Raw genomic sequence first — 23275 nt, forward strand, 5'->3', positions numbered from 1 at the left:
AGAAACTTGATAACGAAAGAGACAAATCTGTCTCGGCTGTTTTTGAGCGTGTATGCCCTGTTTGTTAAAATGAAGCTTTGTTTACTTTTTATCTTCAGGTATTAGCAGTGAAACTACTAAAGAATTTTGAGCCCTTCCTTTCAGTCAGATGTTAGTAGGTGAAACATCGATTGTGGGAGTGTTAAGGAGGGGGGGAAAAAAAAACCCAAAACCTTTGCGTAGTTGAAGTACATGTGTGTGTTTGGGAAGGCTCTCTACAGCTTAATTAAAATCAATGAAGAAATCACCAGTGTGCATGTACTGCTTTTTGCTTTGGTCTTTTTTCCCTTCCTGACCAGTCTCAATGAGATTTAAAAAAAAAAAAAAGACAACAAAAAACACACAACCCCCCCCGCCCCCGAAAACCCTCCTTCCTGCACTGCCTAAATATTGGCAAGCTTTTAGTCCTGTCTTTCATGCTGAGCCTATTGGGCAAATTGGAGTGAGTTTGTGAGCTTTTCCTGCAAGCCTGAAGGGGTTTGTTTGCCAGAGATTGACTCTCTGGTGAACAGATGTAGTTTAAATATACAAGCTTAAAAGGTGTCTTTTTTTTACCGTGATTTCTTGCTGTATGTTAGAGCACAAATCAACAGACATGATCTTAAAGCATTTCTGTTGTCAACAGTAAATCTGCTCTCTCAGCTGCAGGATGCCTTGTCCACCAGAGCGGGTTAGGAGGCTCTGTCAGTCTAGAGGGCAGTGGTTATAGAGGCATTAACATTGTAGGACTAATTGGAGTTCCTGGGTGCCCTGTTAAAATAACCCTTGTCATCATTTATGCTAAAGATGATACCCCTCTGGCAGGCTGCCATAAGGCGGTTCGGTACATCTGCTTTTAACCCTTTGGTTTTCTGTCTTTGGGAGATTCTATCCTGGGACTGGGCTGACCCTAAGGCTGTGGGGTGAGGTGCCCCTTATTTGGGGGGGGGGGGGGGTTCTCCAAGTCTGGAAATCTGGCTGCTGGGAGGGACGTCGTTCTCCCTAAAACAACCTAGGTTGTTGGTTAGTAATTGTGCCTGCTGTCAAGAAGGAATTTAAAATACAATAAATAAAAAAGGAAGGGAAAGATGATGTTTGCTTAATATTTGGTGCGAAGGCAGAGGGGAGGGACTGTCATGAGATGCTACGAAACTGGAAATTAGTAATTGCTTTCAGGCATACCGAAATAGCAGTGAATACCAGGAATGTTGAATGCGTACGTATATGAGGCAACACACAAAAAGCCCAAACTGCAGGTATGCTCCTTAAAACGGCATTGAAATCATGATTTGTTTCTTAACGATGCAAGTGAAAGTAGTGCTCGTGTGCACTCAATGAATGAGGCATGCATTAGTGTTAACTTTTGCCTTGTTTCCTTGGGTGCCCTTTTCAGAGTGAATGTATAACACGCGAGGTGATTTGTTGTCGATGCTGAAGGTAATGAAATATTTTTGGCAGAACTGAGAAAGTTTTAGTGTTAACGAACAAAATGATGTGGCTGGTACTAAAATGGCTCACACTGAAGACATCTGCAGTGTGTATTTAGGTTCTCGTGCTGCCTGCTACTCACAACAAATCAGGCAGGACAGAGAGAATCAACTTCTCTTCAGTTAACCTTGTGATTGCTATAGCAGGTAATTCCTTCATCTGTATCCCATCAAACGAGATAAATTTGCATTTCTGCTTTTCATAGAGAGCGATGTTTTGCAGAACTTTATCTTTTTGAAGGAGGGAGAGGGGAAGGGACTCCGGGAATATGTTTATCAAATATTTGTGATGATTCCTGATGCCTCATCTGCCTGTTCGTACAGGTTTTATTTACATAACGCTTTGTAGACCCACATACTCTACTATTACTTCAATTTAATATGTGAAATTTAATTTTTTTTTTACAGGAAGTATGCTTCCAGTTTTCTGTGTAGTGGAACATTATGAAAATGCCATTGAGTATGATTCTAAGGAGGAGCATGCAGAATTTGTGCTGGTGAGGAAGGACATGCTTTTCAACCAACTGATCGAAATGGCATTGCTATCCCTTGGATATTCTCACAGCTCTGCTGCCCAAGCTAAAGGTAAATAAGGTGATGAAATTGTGCGATAAATTGTGTTAGTTTGGGGGGCTGTGGGGGAGGGGCAGGATTTCTTTCAGGAATGCAATGCAAGTTTCACTTGTTAAACTTCTTCCAGATTCTATCTTCATCTTTTTATTTCTCTCCTTAATGCATTTTTGTTTGGTTAATGCATAGTTTGTTTGTGTGGAATGTTGAGGTAGAGTCTTTTTTCTTTCTTTCTTTCTTTCTTTCTTCCTTCCTTTCTTTTTTTTTTTTTTTTTTTTTTTTTTTTTTTTAAGAAAAAATGACTTCAACTGAATCATTAGTATGCTTATTGACCTTAATAATCTGCTCCACTGAGGATCCACAAGGAAGTGTAAAGCATATTTGAGCAGATGGACTGTTGAGAGTCAACTTGCATTTACGACTGACTATCCAGCTATGTTTCTTTTATTTTGTTCATCATGGTTTTATAGACTACACAGTACTATTATTATTTTTAACTCAGTCCTTGCATTGCAAAATCCTTTATAATTTATTAAGAGTGGCAACTATTATATCATGTCCTATTGAATTCATGGGTACTTGAGAAAATATGCTTCTGTATGTATTAAAAGAATTCTCTGCTATAATGCACTTCTGTAATTTAATAATACAGATAAAGAACATCCTCGGTAAAGTCTGAGGGGTGGGGTAGGAGGGGGATTTGGAGGAGCTGCTTTTCTGATGATTCATTATGCCAGATTTCCGAGGCTAGAAACAAAAGTGATGATTTTGTTAAAATTAGGTATTTCTTTTTGCCCCTAGGAATTAATAGGTAAATGCCTTCTTTTTTTTCTTTAATTCTTGCCCTCCCTTCCCTTAAAAAAAAATAAAAAATAAAGACAATGTATGTATATGTTTATATGTATCCCACAGGGCTTATCCAGGTTGGAAAGTGGAATCCAGTTCCACTCTCCTATGTGACAGATGCCCCTGATGCTACAGTAGCAGACATGCTGCAGGACGTGTATCATGTGGTCACACTGAAAATCCAGTTACACAGGTAAGTTGCATACCAGTTCTGGGAAGTGAACTGTTACTTGTCTGCTCTTCTGGTTAATATTGCTTGTATTTAATTCCCGCTGTGCCGTGTGCTCTAAGTACAAAGCTTATCTAAATTCCCTTTTAGTTACCCTAATTCTTCTTTAACTTACAGCATACTATTGCAGAAAACTTTTATGGCTCTGATACATAGATTTTCTTTGGATATCTCATTAAAACTATATTGCATTTTAGTCAATTAAATGATGCATTACAAGAAGGCATTTTACATAAAGTTTACTTAAGAGAAAAATATTTTTGCATATCATGAACAGTACCATCTGTGTGCATTTTGTAAAAGAATGACTTGCTCACACTTATTGTTGCTGTCTAGGTTCTTAAATTTCGTGGCAACAAAAAAGGAAAAAATGGTTAATATATTAATGCTTTTCATGATCAGTCGTGAGAAAGCATTACACCTTAAATTGTTTTACCAAGCGCATCAGAGCAGGAAGGTAGAAGTAACATGAAAAAATAGTCGCCACATGCAGCTGATGTATAATTCATGCATCAATACAGCAGATGTGTTGTATAAAGTAATTAACTAATCGGAACAATCAGGAGACCGAGAGCAATCTCCAGATGCATCTGCTTGATGCGCAAAATGAAATCTGTCTGTCTTAAAGGAATGTTCTGCAGCAGGATGCAATCTTGTAATAATCCCTTTTCTAATCTGTGTTTCAAATAGTTGCCCTAAACTAGAAGACTTGCCTCCTGAACAATGGTCTCACACGACAGTAAGAAATGCTCTGAAGGACTTACTGAAGGATATGAACCAGAGTTCATTGGCCAAGGAATGTCCCCTTTCACAGGTACTTAGCATAACATGTAATAAATAATAAAGCACTATCGGCAGCACTGATGAGAGATTTGAGATTTCTACAGACTGCAGCAAGTAGTTTCTGTGGAGCGAATCTGCCAAAAATGCAAATTCATTTGACCACTTCATGATCTTTATAAATATGCTTGATTCATTTTGAACGTAGTCTTACAACGTTTCCCATGGGGAGTTGTGAAAGGCTGTTTACACCACACTAAAATTGTCTCACAGCAAACTGGATTTTAACTGGTTTTTGTCTCCAGTCTTTGAACTGCTTTGATGTAACTACTTTTTTCAAGCACATGTGTTCAAGATGTTAAAAGACTCTCTACTTACTGCTGTCAAATGTACTACTGAATCTGAATGCTTGTTAGATAACCTGCGGTAGTTTTAAATGCTAATTCATGAAATGAGACAGTCTTCGGCATGTTGTATAAGAGAGGAATAAAAAATAAAGCTCTTTGGATGTTGTGTTGTTGCAAACAACCAAAGGAGAATCAGCCATTTATTAGTTCTAATCAAAATAGACCTAAACAAAAATGAAATCTCAATTTATGCGCTCTTAAATACTGAACCAATGCTTCCTTGAAGCCATAGTCATATCCTTGTTTTTTGTCTTTGTTTTATCACATTACCATGAGGGAGCAACTCCTTTTGCCATGCAGTATGGAAGCCAGCGGTACTGGGGTGGGAACTTAATATTTACTGTTATCGTTCAGATTTTAAATTGTATTTTGTTGTGGTGCAGTGGAGACAAAATTTGAGATTTTCAGCTGCGTGATAGAGATTGCGATAGGGAGAGGAAAAAGGAAGTCAAGTTATTTTATAGAGAATTTATTTCTTTTGCTCAGAATATTGGAGTCTTTGTCTCTGAAAGACTTCAGTTAATCTATAGAGGACTTGACTGTCTCCGTTTTTCCAGCAGATATACTAGCAGGCTGTTTTCCCATTGTTTTTTTTTTTTTTTTCCTCACATGGTTAGATTGTTTTCAGTGATGTGGTTCCAATATATGAAGTTCTGAAGTGGAAATAATCAAAATTATCTTCACTGGTTGCAAACCATTCCAGTGATACGTCTGCGAAGTTATCTTGCTCATACCTATTATAAAAGCATGTGAGCTTTTGCACTGCTGACTTGTGGAGGCTACATATAGTTTGGGATTTTTCTCAGTTTTGCTTTTACACTGTTAATTTTTACTTGATACTGATGGAAAGCCAGTAAATTGTATAGAGATGAAATATTTCATTTGTAACTGTAGATGATGCAGTTATAAAGCAAAAAAAAAAACCAAACCAGTTTTTAAAAGAAATGCTTTGTACATGACAGTGTCACGCTACTGAAGAAATTTCAATTTCAATAATTTCCAAAAAAATCTTGTTTTGAAATATCAAAATTTGAATGGACAAAACCCACCTTGCTTAATACCTGAAGACAGCATCTGAGATTACCAGAACTGCAAATTAGAGAATTCTGATTTGATGATGTTTGTTTTGTACTTCTTTGTGCGTGTGTGTGTAAAATAATATATTTAAAGACGTGAGATGCTTCTTTTCTGCTGTTTAAAGCTTACTTACTACATTTGTCATCTGTTTATCTTTTCTGGTGCTGCAGTGGTTGGATTTCTTAGGAATTTAAATAGTTCCTGTTTTATTTTTGCTTTGTTTTGTTTTTGGTAGTCCATTTCTTTAAAGACCATATCACGTTAAATTAAAATATATTTATTTCTCTTAATTTTTGGAAAAAAAATGCTTGGTCAGAAGCCCATCAGTTGATCTAAATCTTCCTGTTTCTCTCTGGGAGCTTGTGGGAAGATGTAACGGTCTGGCAGTGTCCTTTTCAGGTGTTTAAACTGATGTGAATGTTTTCTGTGTTTTCCTAACTGATAACTAATTGTATATTTTTTCTACACAGAAAGATTTTAAAATGTCTGTTTTATTTAACACACTCAAGTTTGTGAATTGCCCACAGTGCTGTGCTGCTTTAGCAGAGGTGAGAAGAGCAAGGTGCAAGGTGGAGGGCAATTCGTTCTTAGAGGATTTGTTAAAATGCCAGCACTAGATTCTTGTAAGAGAAGACCAGTGGTCTCTCCTCATGTGTATTTTCATGGGCATAGATAATGCCATATGAAGTGCTTCATCACAAATGCTAACTAATGCAATGGCACCGTACCATAAGTTATTAACACTGTTATGGATATAATTTATTAACCACAGAAAAATGACTCAAAGTGGAAACGAGATTAGTTATCGTTTTCTGTCAGTGTCATTAGCAGTACTCTGGTTTGTGTAGGTACAAAAGGGTTTGTTGGAGAGTATGTAAGCTGCTGTGCTCAATGCGCAGCATCTCTGGAGCCCAGTTTAGGTATGGAAGACAGTCATCATCCTTGCTTAGAATGTACCTATTTTTCTTAATTCACCTTGAATTTTATATTAAAAAACTGCTCTTATTTATGTTGAATATTGAAAATCTCTGAACTGCAAAAATACTGAGCAAAATATTTTTCTAGCACAAGTATTTTTAATGGCTTGAATATACAGCAACAAAGAAACCTCTCGAAAACTTAATGGAGACTTCTACTTGAATGAACCTATTATTATTTTTTCCATTTGCTTGTCAAATTAAAACCTTGGGTTGTACAGATATAAACACTTCATGCCTTCCTCAGTAAAATACCACTGTGACTATTCCATTAGGAGCACTGGACACGCGGGCTCTATTGAAGTTATTGCAGCTGTCTCATTCTGAGACTGCCTTGGCCCTCCTGTGATGAGCAGGTTTATCACTTGCTATAGGAGCCCACATCACAGCCCATTAACATGGACTGGAGTCCTTGGGAAAGACTGGAGCAAATGCACAGCTCTCAGTTGCTGTGAAATCATGAGCGTAGATCTGGAGATTTATTTTATATATATATAAAGATTTTATATAAAGAGATTATATATGTATATATATGTATGTATGTATATATATCAGGAAAGCAGGGTAGAAAGGTGCTACAGATTTGGCATGGAAAAGACAAATCTTTTCTGAATTATGAGCTGTGGTGCATTTTGCTGCTGTTCCTCAGATTCACAGATTTTCTTGCTAGAGACTACCAGCACATGCTGGTGCCGTGTTTGATACACAAAGCTAGCTTTGCTTTTGCTTCCTGTCCAGATCTCTTTTGATGGGGAAAGTCAACTTGGAATTTAATCTAGGGCTCCGTTTCGGGCCGTCTTGTGCATCACATTAAACCTGAGCATCTTATCAGTGGCTAAGATCTTGTTTCCCTGTTGTTTTTGTTTTTTAGACTCCAAAGAGTTGTAAAGAAAATTGTTCTACCATCAATTTTTATTTTTGGACCCTTACAGTAAAGCTGTGCTCTACCTTAGACCACTGGGAACTGCTCTAAAGTGATTGAGCAGTGGGGCATGTTGTGCTTATTTAATGTTACTCCTACCATGTTCAGTCTTACTTCTAATATTTTTGTACTTCACTTTCACGGTTTTGCTGTTTTGGTTTTTAGTGTTGAAGTCTGATTACTACTACAGCTAAAATAACTGAAATACAATGGACCCTAACTATGCTGTTAGCAGTAAGGATTTTTTTTTTGGTTCATTGTGTTTCTATTGAATTATTTTCTCTTGTCTCTTTATGTATGTGTGTTTACGTATATATGCACATACGCACAAAAGAACTTGGAAGTTAATTTGGTAATTCTGGAACAAACTTGCTTTTGGTGTGATTTTTAACATTTAGATGTACCCCTTATCTTGAGTTCCTGTCACCTTTCCATGGGAGGGAGATAACAGGTCACCTACCAAACGAAGAGATTGTAGAGATTAATTAGTATCTGGGTAGAGCTTTAAAAATTTGGCAGTGATCAAATGACATTGACTTTCCAACTGATATTATCTCACCCAAATTTTTTCTAAGAAAGATTTTCAGAATGATCGTTGTTAGTGAAAATCGCAAACGAGCTTATGAATACTGTTTTGTTTATCAAACCTCAGTAAAAAGTACTTGTGAAGGAAAGTATACTAGTCTTCCCTCATAGTATCTCAAAACAAAAAGGTCATTTTTGTTTTTCTTTTTTTCTTCTGTTTTGCTCGTCCTTTGGAACTCACCATACCTAGCCTAAATCTCAGGGCAACCAATAGCCAGTGAATTACGGAAGAGAAATTCCAGGGCTGATGTATAGTAAAATCTCATATATATATATATAAATATAAATATAATTGGAGACATGAATATTTCCATTGAATATATCCAAAGTCTGTGATACTTATGTATACAGTAGTTTATATGTATTGTAATACTCTTTACATTTATTTTGAAAATATCTATGCATCGCAACCATCCCCCCTCCCCCCCCAACTCTCTCTAGTGTCTTTTACATAATTCTGCAGTAGATGATCAGGAAGGGATATATTCCGTAAAACGCATGCACCCACAGAACGAGTGCTAGTATTATACTGAAGTCTGAATAGTTCTGCACTTATGATAAATATAGACATCTTGACTGCATTTTGAGCAAAATTCCATCCTGTTGTGAATGATTGCAGGCATACGACATGGGCACGATATATATCACATACCTTGCTCTTTGCTCAAATATCCTGCCCTGAATTTGCATGCTGTTTTATGCAGATATCTTGCAGGTTTTATATGATCTGGCAGAGATGCCAGGAAAAAATCTTGCTCGGAACACCAGTGTTTCTCAGTTTACCTGATCTGAGTGTACGTGGCGGTCATAGCAAACAAGCAGCGTGATAGAGATATAGAAGTCCTCTCTCCTTTTCTGGCTGCTTTTCTAACAACCTGCACATCCACCCCCATCGCAGCCCCAAAAAGTTGCTGTTACTAAAATTAAAATTTCCAGACCTATAAATAACCAAGGAATGAGCTATTAAGAGTTGCCAAAATCCATATGCTTTATGAGTGTTTTTGAGTTCTTTCTTCACAAAACTGAAAGGTGGTTTCTACCCTCCCTTTTTAATTTTACCTGCCTAGACCTGAGACCAAGTAGTTGGGCTTTTTGCTGCATGTACTTTACTTCTCTTTCCTCTCTTCATCTCCTCCTTCTGCCCGCGCTTGTCCCCCTCCCCCTCCTCCCCCACCCCCAACTAGTAATTAATAACCTCAGTAAGGAATGTAGCTCCTTTTTCTACTTTAGAAGTTACTGTACTTTATGTTTTGAAGATGTCATTAATTATTTCAGGGAAGTAAATCCTTGAGGGCCTGGGCTCAGGTCGTGGCAGGCAGGTCCTTTCCAACCCACCCCTCAGATGCTCAATAGCATTTCCTCTGATGTCTCTTTTAGCTGATGAGGTATCAAGATTTTTACAACATTTTCAATTAACTATTAAAATTTGTGCCCAGAATTTTTAGCCATCCTGTTAGGATGGACATTTGGATTAAGATACCGAGACCATTACTGATGAGATGGGGGAAGATGGGCTTTGATCATTATGCTGGCCTTGCATGGGCTGCTCCATTGCAGCATCTCCATGAGGCCAAGCATCAGAGTTTTGTTGTTGTGGTGTGGTCCTGGAAGCTCACAAAGTGAACCTTAGAGGTGCGCTGGTTTTAAGGATGTTCTCAGGACACTCAACTCTTCCTTTAACACGTAATTTTGAAAATAACTTTTCTATATGTGATACATACACTTCATGTGCTGTTTGTTGACCCTCACTTGTATTGTATTTCTGTTGAGGGCAGTGATTTGAGTTCAAAATTCGTATTGCTTAATTTTTTGATCATTGATTTTTTGTTCTTTAGATACATCTAAATGCTCTCACTTTTGCAGTTATATCAGTCAAGCTGTTTTTTTCTGGGTAGCAGCTACTAAAGTAGAAAAGATATTCTTTCTGCTTCTCCATTAAGTTTCACAACAATAAAGATGTTAAAGTCCCTTTTCAAAACAAGTACGAGGTCAGCACTTACTGCTTCTCAGCCAAGTGCAGTTTCTGAGTTCAGAGAACTCTGTAACGTGTCAATCTTAGTATCTATCTCTACTGTCATGAGGTCATGTGTTTCTGTTCCCGAAAAGGAGAGTCCAGTACTGAGATGGCACTGGTGTTGATTTCATCATTTTATTTTTTCCCCTTAAGTCAGCTGTATGGAAGAAAAAGCAGTTATCTTCTACTAAGCTTTCATGTGGATAAGGTACAAAAGTCATGCGTTTTTAAGGGAATACACATTTTGTGATATTTTTCCCCACTTCACGTGCAAACTTGATGTTATAGCTCAGCAGTTTTGCAAACTTTGTCACGTGAGGGGTGTTATCTGTATCGTATGGCCAATAAGTTTTAGGGAAGTGACAGAACAAAAAAGGAACGAGACATGTTTTCTTCAGATCTGTTTTCCTTCTGTAATTGACATGTATTGTCGATCTGAGCCATACTCAGCTTCTGTATTCACCCTTTTGGTGATCTTGAGAATGTTGTATGGAATAACTTTCATCATAAATGTTTGCTGTGGAGTTCTTTTATATATATATCTATATAATATATAAATATAATATATATCTATATAACAAAATTCTGTATTCATTCATTCATGCTTCTTAACACAGTCATGGCCGAGTGAGTGCAAACTCTGATTTTCTTTCCATAACTTTAGTAGAGGATTAACAAGCCACTCCTCCAATGTTCTTTAAAGCAAGATTGCAAATAAGTCTTTTTCTTCTTCCTATTGGCAAATTGTTGGCTGCAGAGTACTGCACAAGTATAAACAACATGAGAGATCCTTTAACATAACATGAGAGAGCCTTTAGTCGCTTTGCTCCCTAGCTTTGGAGCTCATTGCCAATTGAAGTAAGGAAAGCTCTGGCTGTTGGGACTTTTAAATCTAGACTTAAAAGTTATTTGTTCTGTTTAGCATTTTTAAAATGATTCTATTAGGAATTGTATGTGCTTCAGTTTTAATTTTAACTCATAATGATTGTAAAGCACCCTGGGATGCTTGCATGAAGGGCGCTACAGAAATCCAAGATTGCATTGTACTGTGTTGTAATGTATTGTATTATTACATGGTGCTGGAGTTGGACCACGGACAATTCATATAGAAAGCATTTGAATAAATAGCTAAAGATAAGGGGAAGTATGTGTGTGGGGGGGGTACTGTCTCTTCTTGCTTCTTTTCCCCCTTTTCTCTGTCAGTTATTTTATTAAACTAAATTAACATGGCAGCTATTCCCTAAGAAATGCCAGCATAATTTACTGCTGCAAAGGGGCTCAAAATGTAAACCAGATGATAAACTAAAAATAAAAAAGTCCACATTAAGATTTAATTGCATTTCCCTTTCTATATTACGTTCTTATGTAAAATACATTACAATACAGTACTTTCTTTATCACTTCCTTCACTTTTAACTGAATTTCATTAACAATAAAGAAATATATTGTCTCTGTTCGGTAATGTCACTTGACAGTTAATCCCTTAACTTGATGTACATGTCTTTAAGATTTTTTATTTTTTTTTATAAAGAACATGATAGCACTGACTGGAGCCAAGTATTGCACAACCATGTGATTTGCAAGTTTCCCAGCTCACAGCTTTGCCAGTGCAGGTCAATTCACACCTGCCACACTTATGCCATTCTGGTCCTCATGTTGCTTTTCCTCGGTGATTGTCAGAGGTAGGGAGAGTTGTGCGTGCTGCTCATTCCTTCCTCCCCCCCTCTCCCCACTCCAAATGTGTGGTAAACCTTCTGCATTGGAAGTGTCTGCTCAGGAATTAAATGGAGTTTAATTTCTGTCCATTAGGAAATGGCTATCCACATCTCCAATTAAGCCTTCTATTTAAAGGGCGAGTAGATACGTATGTCTACGTCTTAATCACTGCTGTGATGGGTTTGCAGAGACCTTCCCCAACTAGTTCAGTTATTACTAGCAGTGGTGGGAGGCATGGATATCAGTGCGGTTATAAAACCTACCCAAAAGCTGAGCAAATTGTGTAGGTGCTGGAGCATTGCTGTCAGCAGATTTAAAGCTGAGGTATGTCTGTGTCAGGGCATACGGTGTACGCATAAAGATCCGTCTGGAGAAAACTGCTTGAATTTGTAATGCTCTGGGATCAGACAGGAACGAGGGCAAAGCAGGACTTACTGGAAGGCGGTGCCAAGAGATGAGCACCTCTCACTTTGTCAGACCAGAATCACGCAGTTCTTGGCTCTAATGACACACAAGAAAAGAGATGCATTTCTCAAAAAGACCCTGAGCAAAACATTCAAAGCTTGCTTCCCCCCCCCTTTTCTTCTCTTTTTAATAATAATAATTTAGGAAAACCTAGGGCGAGGGAGAATTTTGTCTCACTTTCTTTGGTCACTTCAAGAAACAGCGCAAACAGTATCAGATTCCCCTGGTGCCTCATAGCAGTTATCAGAGGACTGGTTTGTCAGGACAGCTGCAGCCTCAGACCTGCCTCACTCTAGGACTGAGAGTTGCAGTTCTTTGTAAGTTTGTGAAGAGTGGTTACCCTGTGTACTGAGAGGCAGGGGAACTGCAATAACGTTGAACCTGTTCCTGGTTTCACCATCTTTCCGAATGATTTGTTCCTTTTTGGCTAACTACCATAGATGGATTTTGTGATGGTGAAAAACTGAGATACGTGTGAAGGATGCCAGTGCCCGTGTCTTTCCTAGAGGTGGAGATTTCAGTTCTTTAAATTCACCTCATGTGTGTGCATGTGTGTTTAAATCAGTGTATCTGTACTTTCTCAGAATTGTGGGATTTTGTATTTCTGTGTGTATCTCAATAAAATCCCACCAAAAGATACTTGCCAGCTAGTATGTCCCCAGGCTTTTAAAGCTGTGTGCCCAATTCTGCACATTTTGTAAGGAGATTTGTGTGCAAAACCTTATCTAGGATAATTTTTGAATGAATAGAACCTCAAAGTGCACGTGCCTGTTCCACACAGAAGCTAGCTGGAACATTTCTCTTTCAAGATTATCAAGCTTTGCATATTATTATGAACTTTTCAGAGCATCTAGACTTCTCACAAAATCTTGTCAATGAAAAGCAACAATGCAGAGGATAAAGTAGTACCTTGTCTAGCACAGCTGCTTAAAGCATCACCTGCATATGATTTTTACCAAGCAGAAGTTAAGAATCCATAGCGAATTTCATGCTGTAAGTCCTTTCTTCTTGTTAATTCTTTAATATTTTTTTTCCACAGGACAACAAAGTTTGTTTCTGTGCTTTTAACAAGGTAAATATCCTTGTGAACTGGGGTCTGTAGGATTAAGTATAATCAGAAGTACAGGTGGCTCATTAAGTGGCACACGGCCTGAAACAATAAATCTGACACTTAACCATTTAAACAAAAGATAGGCAAGGGATGTTGCATTTGGCACTAGAGGGGTTTTTAAGCAATCAAAGGCATAAGAGAAGGTAGGAGCTGAAATCAATAAAGTGCGAACTAAAAGCTAGTCATGCATTTAAAAAAAAAAGTACTTATCTAGTGAAACAGATTATCATGGGATGTGGTGAAAGATCCAGCACAAGAAGTTTTGAGATCAGTATCGGATGTTTGCTCTAACTCAGCCACAGATAACTTAGCTGAATTCAGTAATTGCTGGATGCACTTCTAGGGTCTGTTTTTATGTAGAATCCAAATGGATGCTCAAAATTGTCCCTTTTGGCTCTAAAAATCTGCAAAATCTTCTGTAGAAAAAGGAAAAGAGATCAAAGAAAGGAAGGACTTATCCTAAACACCAAAAGAAATTGAGCAAGGCAACTGTTAGTGCTACTGAGTCTGATGACTTCTTGTCTGGACATTATGCCTTAGGGCTCAACTTCATGCCAGACATCTGATGCTTTGCCTAGCAGAACAGTGGAATCCGAGAAGAGACTTGCTGAAAATCGTGTCCTATTTCCCAGCAAGGAAAGCTTTCTTAATGTGGTGGATAATGCTAAGCAATTTTGAACAGCATTTTACAAAAGCTGTAGTGGAAATTCACCATTGTGGTTCATTGAAGATAGAGAGATTACTTACACCTCTATCAGGAAAATGTACCATTTGTTTTTGTGGAAATATTCTGTGTGCCGAAAGCTGCGTTTAATGCATTAATAGATCTAAAATGTCACCTGCCACACAAAGCATTTGCATTAGGATAGCATTTGGAAGCATGTGCATTAAGATTGTCTTTTCCAGATAGGAAACAAGTCAGAAGCAGTCTGACCTGCTTAAAAGAGATTTATTGGAAATGAAAGCAGTCCACTTGAGAGGGAGATGGAAGGTGTATCCCACTTCAGTTTTCCACCAGATTAATCTGCGATCTCCAAGGCCTCACCTACTCCAGCCTTCATTCTTGTACAAGAAATGCTGATTTGCACTGTCCATGTTGCACTGTGCCACTGCCTTGTGTAGGAGCAGCAGCTGGGAGAAGGAAATGCTTGAGGCAAAGGTCTCTGTCATCATATTCCACGGCAGGGGAGGAGGGATGGAACTTACCCTGGAGTAGCTCAACTCTGGTCCCATGGACGCAAAGTGCTCTCCATGGTTGGAGCTTCATGGGGTTATCTTCATCTGGCAGAAAAGCTGGCTATGTACTCCAAGGTGGCTTTGTGATGGACACCAAAGTGGGACTAACAGGGACGGGCACTTGAACATGTACATTCCCAAATTTAAACTGTAACAGCAGTACAAAGGAATCTAGTTACTTCATACAAGTATTTCAGTTGGTTTCCTGATTAAAATGGCTAGTGCTTGCCTTACCCATGAAACACTCTGGTTTCAGAGCTTTTCCTTGCAGACACCACAGAATTAAAATCTTAGGGTATAATAATTCAGCCCACAAACTACAGGGATGCTTTCATTCAGTGAATCAAACCAAGAATTAACTTACTAACTTTCACATTTTAAGTTTTATCCATATTTTTACTACTAAGTACTTAGCATTTACAAGATGTGCAGTAAAAATCGGAACACTTATAAAGATTCATGTTGGACATCTGACAGTGAAGACTAAACCATCTTACATCTCCTTCTCTTTTATAGGTGAAGGTTGTGACTTTTTCCTTTCTTTTTTCTTTTTTTAAAGTGTTGGGCACTATGACATATAGCTTGTAAAGCTGTTAAGAAGTCAATTCGGATCTGAATTAGCATTTCCCACTTACCTATCTTTCTCTTTTTTAAGCTTTTATCCTTTGTAAATGTAAGATTAGTATCTTGGGAAGCAGTTTTTTTGTTTGAGTTTTATTTATATTCATCAGTGGGAGATGCTCAGAAAACATTGGGAGAAAGCTGCCTGGTCACACAGCAACTGGGAATTTACCAAATGTCAAAAGTTAACGCAAGATTCAGTTCCTTTAGATGCTGAATCTTCATCCCTGTATTTCACAGTCTTCTGGTGTGGGGGTATAATTGTATACGTATAATTTATTGAGAATCTTTGTTTTGTAGTCTTTCTTCATCACGTTCAGTGTAGCTATATGTTTATATTGAAGTGTGCGTTTAGAATTCTTAAAGGCCACATAAGAAGACAGAAAAGGAGAAAGAAATCAGTTATACTATATAAAGACAGGAGAAAGGAGGAAAAAAGTGCTTGTGTATTGGAAGGAAAGCTTTTGTTGTCATTGGAAATACAGCTTTAGGCAGTTTTTAACTTATATGACCAGCATTTGCCATGCAGATCCTTAATTCTCCTGACCCTGGCAGAAGTATAGAGGTCAGATAACCATCCAAGTGCAATGCCAAAGGCACAAACAAAAGTTGTTTTTTTTTCTGCTCTGTCCATCTGTGTTATATTTTTTTCCTTTATTCTACATGTTTATAGGGCATTTGACAACAAATTCCATTGCATTACTTGTTGAGAGTTCAAGGTAAAGGACCAGCAAATTTAACACTGTTCTTCATCTGCAATTAAGCTGTCTATTTTGTGACTCTTTGTCTAAAACACAGCTAGTGGCTGAGTGTTCCCTGGCTTTACTTGAGGTGGCGGGTGATGTTTCTGTGCCATACCTGAGCACTAGGAATAATGTTTTTCCTGACTGGGTATGTGGACTGGCAGTGGCTCAGACAGGCTAACATCTTTGACTGGGGGGTAGTCTTAAAGTTATCCAGTTGGAGCTTGAATGCTCATTCTTACCTGAAATATACTGCTGTTAAATCTCCTGAGAAAGAAATGCTCCTCACAGTTCAGCTTGCATTAAAACTGATGTTTCAATTTCTATAGAAAAATAAATAAATAAATAAATAGAAGCCACTGATAGGAGCTGGGATTGGGGAAACAAAGTTCCTCTGTCCTTTAAGAAAATATCTCCCCTCCCACCCAAACATTGTAGTTCTGCTCTGTGACTTTAGCACTATTCAAACTAGGTCTAGGGACCTAAATTGTAACATTTTTCCTTTTTCTTTCTTTCTTTCTTTTATTTTCTAAGGCATATTAGGGTTGCAGAGCTGGAACACACTGTCCTGCTATCCTGTAAAGTGAAGGATTTATGGGAGAGCAAATAGAATAGCGCCTTAAAAGTTTGGCTTTCAAAAACTGAGCCAATAGTTTGACAGATTGTTCGGTAAATGTTCATTTTATTGAGAATTATTTTAAAAAGTGCTTAACGCCTCTGTGCCATTAATATAATATATTAAAAGGTTACTGTCGAGATTAGTGTTTCAGCTCTGAAAATTGACTGTAAGGTATATGGGTTCATTTTCTGCTAGGAAGACAAGGTGCCTTCTACTTATCACTTGACAAAACCATTATGATGTTACAAAGCTTTATCCTGAAATCTTGATAAATAGTAAAACATAAATAAAATCCCCTTTGAAAAGCAGAAGAATAGCTCCTTGTCTGTCTTATAGCCAGATTTAGCAGATGCGGGTTTGAATGCAAAACAGTTGTGAAAATAGCCAGTGTCAAACTAGTGCAAAATTAAACTTGCGGGGTGTTCTGTTTTCAGTGGCTGTTATTGTTGAAGTGCTCCATTTCAAAAGCATGCATTCCTTCCTACAGAAAAAAAAATCAGATTCCTTAGTTGAAATTAATTAGCATTCAGAAACCAGATAGCATGTTTTTGGGTATTCATGAGATCTCTGTTTGAAAAAATGTTTTTAACTTGTAGAAATGTGTTGCAACACACAGATGGGAAGAAAAAGAAAAAAAAATCTCTTTAGCAAGCACTGTGTGTAAAAGGAATATTACATTTTGCACGCTCCTGATTACCCTGTGTAAACAGTTTTTGACATCTGTCTTTATAGTTTTCGAGGAGAGGAAGACTTTGTTAAAAGAACCATTTTTATACAGCAGTCACCATTTCAGTCTTGCTTTACCTGTATTATGAAAGCAGATGGTCTGCATGTCTTTTGAATATTTATAACTATCAAAAACAATCTCTTGCTATTCACCCTTAGGCTTATGAGATGTCAGGACTGTTCTGGTTGAAAAAAAATCATCTTGGGTGTTTACAGAAAGAGGATTACATTAAGCTGAAATGACTATACATTTTCCAGTTTAATATTTGTCCATCAGCTGTTTAATCGTATTTAGATAATTGTGTAAATAAGTTGTTGCAGCCCTTGCCCCTTCCACTGAGCGGGCTTGAAGCTTTAAACACCAATGAATGAGTTGCAAAAAAGCTTGGATTTTTTTTTCCTGATTAAACAACCTGAAAGGCCTAAATAAGTTCGGGTTATGATGCTCCTTCTGAGGGAAATGCTTCATTTGCAAAAGAATCCCCAATATATAATTCAACCGAGTTGTTTTAGGAAACTGCTCTTGCTCTCTGCTAAGTCTGTCAGTACGTATTTGTTCTGTGTAAATACTGCAGCCCAACTGCCCCTTCATGAGGCATGAAAACAACCTCATTCTGCCCATATAAAAACAATTTTAAGGTTATTTAGGGGAAGTTTTGGGACTGTGGGGGTTAAAAGCTTTTTTGACTGGAAGCTGAGCAATCACTGATAACAGATTTTGCTGTGGTTGGTTGATTTGGCAGAAAAGCATGAACAGTTTTGGTTTAGATGATTGAATTAACCTGATTAACATTGTTTTTGTTGGTTTGCAAAAAGGACAGCAGTATACTTTTAGCGATCATCGAACAATGCTTCACCTGGTTGGAGAGCAGTGCTGGAGGAAATGTCTCTGAACTACCTCCCTTCAGCACGCATACTACTTGCTGAGGTGACCAGCCAGCAAGAAACACACAGGTCCTTCCCCTGCTGTGCAGGATGCTCCTTCCCTTAGCTTTTGACACAGCATCAAAGGTGTCTGATACTGCTGTCTTATCAGTTTTTATTTGATGGGCATAGGGAAAGAATCCTGCTTGAGATGTAATGTCTTTCCCCAATTTATCTAAGAAATTTTGGTGCCTGTTTTTCAAATCTCTGATGTTTAATAACCCCGAGAGAATGGGATTTGGTTCAGGCTACATGAAGCAAACCTCAGCTTGAACTTTGCAACAAATTCTGCCCCTACCTCCACACAGTTGTTGGATGCCTAATTATAATTAACTTATTTGGCTAAAAAAAGAGCACTTGGGCTGCAACAGATGGTATCATTCCAGAATAGTGGGATTTCTGTGAAGGTGGCACCATTTCAGACTAGATCTTCTGATTCTCAGAACAGGACTGAAAGCTAAATGTCTGGGGGGAGGGACAGAATGAGGCAAGAGAGGGAAAATTGTAATCTTGAAGTCTTGCAACTTGCTTTCAAGGGTAAACTTCTGGGAGATGTGTTAAGACTGAGGAGCTGTGACCGGTTTTTGCCTCCCATCAATTTCTTGGTGATGTGTTAAAAAGAAATGAGGTTTACTGATGAATGTGAAGCGTTCAAATGTGCCTGATATTTGTATGATGCATTTATATTTGTCATCCTTGTACATGGAAAGTGTTGGTCTCTGTGTCTCACAGATAAGGAATACCTATGTTCAGTAGTACCTTAATAAGTGTTGCAATTACAGCCATTCTTACTTTGATCATTAATAGACATAAGGATAGACACTGGGAGCTCCTTATGTGTAATGACCAGGGAAATAAGGAAAATGTCAATACACCTATAGTCTCAAGTGTGCATCTCTAAAGATCAATAACTCAGAGGATTTGATGCTCAGTTTTAAACCCTAAGCATAGTGGGCATCTGTGTAAGTATAAACTGCTGCTGAAACATATAGATATTATACAGCAGTAGGAATTATATAGGAAATTCCACTGCAAAGTGCATCTCTTTGCACTGACATAACTGCAGCTTTGATGACAAGATAATAAATAAAGAATAAAAACAATGAAATTCAATGTTGTCAAGTTATTTTCTGAGTTAACAAGGTAGTAATATTTTATCTGGCTTGTAAAATTTTGCCTTCAGTGAATTAGTAAATAAATCATTGATTCCTCCTGATGAGGATTCTTAGCGTAGGTAATATCACTTGAAAGTTTGCATGAGTGTTCTCTAAGAAAAAGGAGGATAATTTTCATCTTAAAATGCGTAGATAATGTTTATGGTTTTTGTGTTTTTTTTTTTATCTTCTTAGAAGATATGGAGTAAAATCCCATTATTAGCCATTGTAGTCTCAGATTCCCATTCTGTCAGAGAAAGCAAAATTCCTAGTAGTGTTGTTTAAACAGACTAGTCCCCTGTTTGACTGTAAAATAAATTAACTGCATTAAATTTATTTCTGAAGAAGCAGGGGATGTTACAGACAACCATTTCATTGTCATATCTTCTTTGCAAAATGACATGGAAGTGAGGAGTAGGAAAACCTAGATCCACTGGTAGTAGTTAATTTATTAAGATTATTATCAATCTACGTGTTTTCATCCTTACCACAGTTACTGGAGCAGGAGGAGACATCTGAGATGGCCAAAGTAAGATAAAAGAAAACCACCTTGAAATCTAAATGGCATCTGCAAAATTAGCTCAATCCAATATGGGAAAGTGGCCTATTACACTTGCAGTTCCCCATTTTGCACAAGCAGATCTGCAGGTTTTGCATGTACAGTCACCATGCATTCATATAATTTATCAATTCACATTCATAGGATGTATTAAATCACACTTTATGTATCATAGGCCCATGTTTAAAGTGTTAAAATCTGTAAAATAGTTTAAACAATAATTTTGTAAGTATTAGACATTAATGATACTGCTATTATGTTGAAAATTGAAATTGGGTTTAACTGAGCTCAGTTCAGGTCATTCAGGCTAAAGTCTATTAAGATTTCAATCTCCTTTTATACCAATGTCAAAAGGCTTATAGTTAATTTCAGAAATGCCAGATTAATATCGAGGAATGGTAAAAGTTTTAGTGATTCAGAGAAACATTAAAATAGCTGCCTGATGAGTAGAGGGTGTCCACATTTGGCATCAGTTACGCCGCCTCACTCTAGCAGTTCTGAGACTCCACAAATAGCACGTTACTGAGTATTATGTTAGAAAACGAATGGTTATAATCAACTTCTCTATGATCAATTATCAAGGCACTTTTACTTAGAAGCTGAACTGGCCTTAGAAGAGAAGAGTTGCAGTTATATTTATAGCTTTTCTACTCCAAACTGTTTCTTCCTGTGGTTGTTGCAGTTTGTGTAACAAAGAGTTATACAACATGAGTTGTACACTGATTTTAGGACAGCACAAATATAGCTAAATGTTACATGCTGAAAAGCAGAGAAACATAATAATCAGAGCTTTGTCTTCCTGAATGTCACTGTTTTCTCAATATGCTGGACAATTCTTCTAGTTAAGCTAAAAGGGACTACTTTCCTCATCGAAATCTAAAGGTTGACAAAGTTCAGTCTATTGAAATTGTGTTCATTCATTTTGTTGTTGATACATCATATACCAAATGTAGTTTTCATGTTGGAGCAGTGCCTCATTTGTTAAAGCTTTTTCTTAATAGATTTTGTAAAGGAATGTAAGAGAACTGGAAGTTTTAGGCATTGTAAATTCTGCTGTTTAAAAACTGGTTAAAGCTGAGCAGAAGGTAAAATATCTCATTGTAACTATCTGATATCTTGAGAACCTTTGAGGAAAAAAAAAAAGATCTCTATCATCCCTTCATATATTTTATGGCTAATATCCACTTACAGAATTAGACACAACTATAAGAATTTTTCATACACCTTTTGGTTTTACCCTGCTTATAACTCATTTGCATAAATTTTGGTCCTGTGGTTTTCCAGGTTTAATTCCAGGTTTGGTTTTATATTCAATTAATGATTCTTTTTAAAAAGCTATGGACGGCAGGATCAGAATGCGATACGATTCTCAAACTCAAAAAATGTAATGGTTTCAACAGTTGAAATTATTCGTGCTTTGGCTCGTACTGCTCTGTATTACAGATTTATTTTTTTCTTCTCCCCTTTTCACACAGAGTATGATTTCTTCCATTGTGAACAGCACTTACTATGCAAATGTCTCAGCAGCAAAATGTCAGGAATTTGGAAGGTGGTATAAACATTTCAAGAAGGCAAAAGATATGATGGGTAAGCAAAAAAAAATTTTCTTTAGTTGCTGTGATGGTGGATATATACAGTTATGTGTCACATTGAGGTCTGTCACAGGCATATAAGAAGCCAGGTCCCTTTATGATAAGTTCAGGATGCTTTTGATGAGTAGATGTAGAAAGTACATATATAGTGAAAGAATTTATTTAAATAAATATTTGCTATTGGAACAGCCGCACTGACTTGGGTTGCCAGAGATGTAAAGCTGTCATTCTGTAAATCTAGAGATCTTCTACAGCCCAGAATAATTGTTTAAAAACCTGTTCCTGGAACTGTAATGTGTTGAATTTTTCTAATGTATGTATTTTTTTTCTTGCTCTGGTTAATGTATGTATAAAGAAGAAGGTTTCTACAACTATCACTGCATTCCAAGAAGAATGCTATAATTTTATGAATTTAAGACCCATTTCAATTCATTTTAGCAAATAGTTGCAACAATTGTTTGCTTGTTTTACTAAAGTTGAGTAAATTTCTGGAGAAGAAAATCCATCGCTGTGACATATTAATTCCATAGTACCTTTTTATCTTTCTGTATTGTCCATCTTTAAAACTATTTCTTAAATGTGTTAACATGAATTTGAACTCTTTATGTCAGAAAATTTCTACATAGCTTTCAGTAGAATGAAGAAATGGGACCTCAATTTGGACCAGATTTTGGGCTTGACTTAGCTTTTAGTATTTGAAGCAAAATCATTTATCTACCAAAATGGGTTCCTTGCCTTTTATAGCTTAAGGCTGTAATGAAGACAATGAATCACTTTTGTGATAATTGCTTGAATTACTGTTCCAAGTGAATGGCCCACATGGGTCGATCTCTACTTTCTGCTGGTGAAAACAGGTGGCTTCTTTCCTAGTTTGTATACTCTTTGCAACACTGAGTTGTTCTAAGGGTTTATAGTCTATTTAGATGGAGGTGAGACTGCATATGGATTCAGGTGGTCCATGCTGGTAGACCTTCTGCATGGAAGGTGACCTTTCCACAGCACGTGCTTCCATATCCATTGTAGGAGTAGTTCTGCTGTGGAACCCATGAATTTGGGGCATCCCCTTCAAAATGCTCTTTACGTGATCTGTCAAGATAGTTTCATAGTCCCTTCATTTGAGAACATAGAAATCTGCACATGGGAAACACGTGTTTGTACATTCCTATATAGGACAGCAGAGAAGGGCTGTGGGTGGGAGTCCAAGTGCTGATCTCTTCCAATTATTATTCCCATGGAGAAAAGGGTGATCTTTTCTGAATACCTATTGGTAAAAATCGTAATGACTATAAAAAGCACAGATATGGCCTATTCTTGTTAAATACATTTTAGTAGTGTAAGAAAAAATAGCTACAACACTTCCATGAAGATACTAGATTTTTTTAAAATAAAGTGTGTTTTCTTAAAGCTATTTCCATACCAGCTTTGCTAAATTTTTGGAATTGACATATAGTGGTAAAAATGTGACTCATTTACATCAACCTAGAGTTATTCTATATCTTGTTATCATGCACAAGAGGCAAGCTGGAAGAACTCTTGAAGTTTAAAAAACTGTGTTGTTAATTAAAAAGGAGGGTGTGTCAAGGCAGATGAGTTAATATAAGGAAAAAAAAATCAACCATGTTGGAAGTCACTGAAAAAAAGCATGCATACATGGTTGCAAGATAAAGCAGCCCATCTGTGTAATTTACATAAATTATACTAGTTCCTAGCAGTCCCATATAGTTGATGCATCATCTAGAAATTAGCAGAGCATAGGGAGGTCCACACCCTACCCTGCTTGTTACAGATTTCCAGTGTCTGGGAGCTGCAGGTGTGGGGGCAGGGACCCCACAGAAGTAACACAACCAGTCACTGGGGCTTCTCTCTCTGGGCTGGATGAGCTTTCCAGTAACAGCCC

At 37.4% G+C, this 23275-nt stretch overlaps 1 protein-coding gene across 5 annotated transcripts in view; it reads left to right on the forward strand.

Moving 5' to 3' along the window:
• Positions 1–23275, forward strand: part of SATB1 (SATB homeobox 1) — a 90799-nt gene that overhangs the window by 24700 nt on the left and 42824 nt on the right. For all 5 annotated transcript variants that reach the window (XM_065752952.1, XM_065752951.1, XM_065752949.1 and 2 more), the window contains 4 exons: positions 1914–2090; positions 2988–3114; positions 3841–3964; positions 21262–21373. In XM_065752952.1, coding sequence (XP_065609024.1) covers positions 1914–2090; positions 2988–3114; positions 3841–3964; positions 21262–21373 — 540 coding nt within the window. The remainder of the gene's footprint in view (positions 1–1913; positions 2091–2987; positions 3115–3840; positions 3965–21261; positions 21374–23275) is intronic.

The sequence above is a fragment of the Cyrtonyx montezumae genome, unplaced genomic scaffold (genome assembly GCF_038088225.1).
Source record: "Cyrtonyx montezumae isolate F1298 unplaced genomic scaffold, pur_monq_1.0 scaffold_8, whole genome shotgun sequence".
NCBI classification, from domain to species: domain Eukaryota; kingdom Metazoa; phylum Chordata; class Aves; order Galliformes; family Odontophoridae; genus Cyrtonyx; species Cyrtonyx montezumae.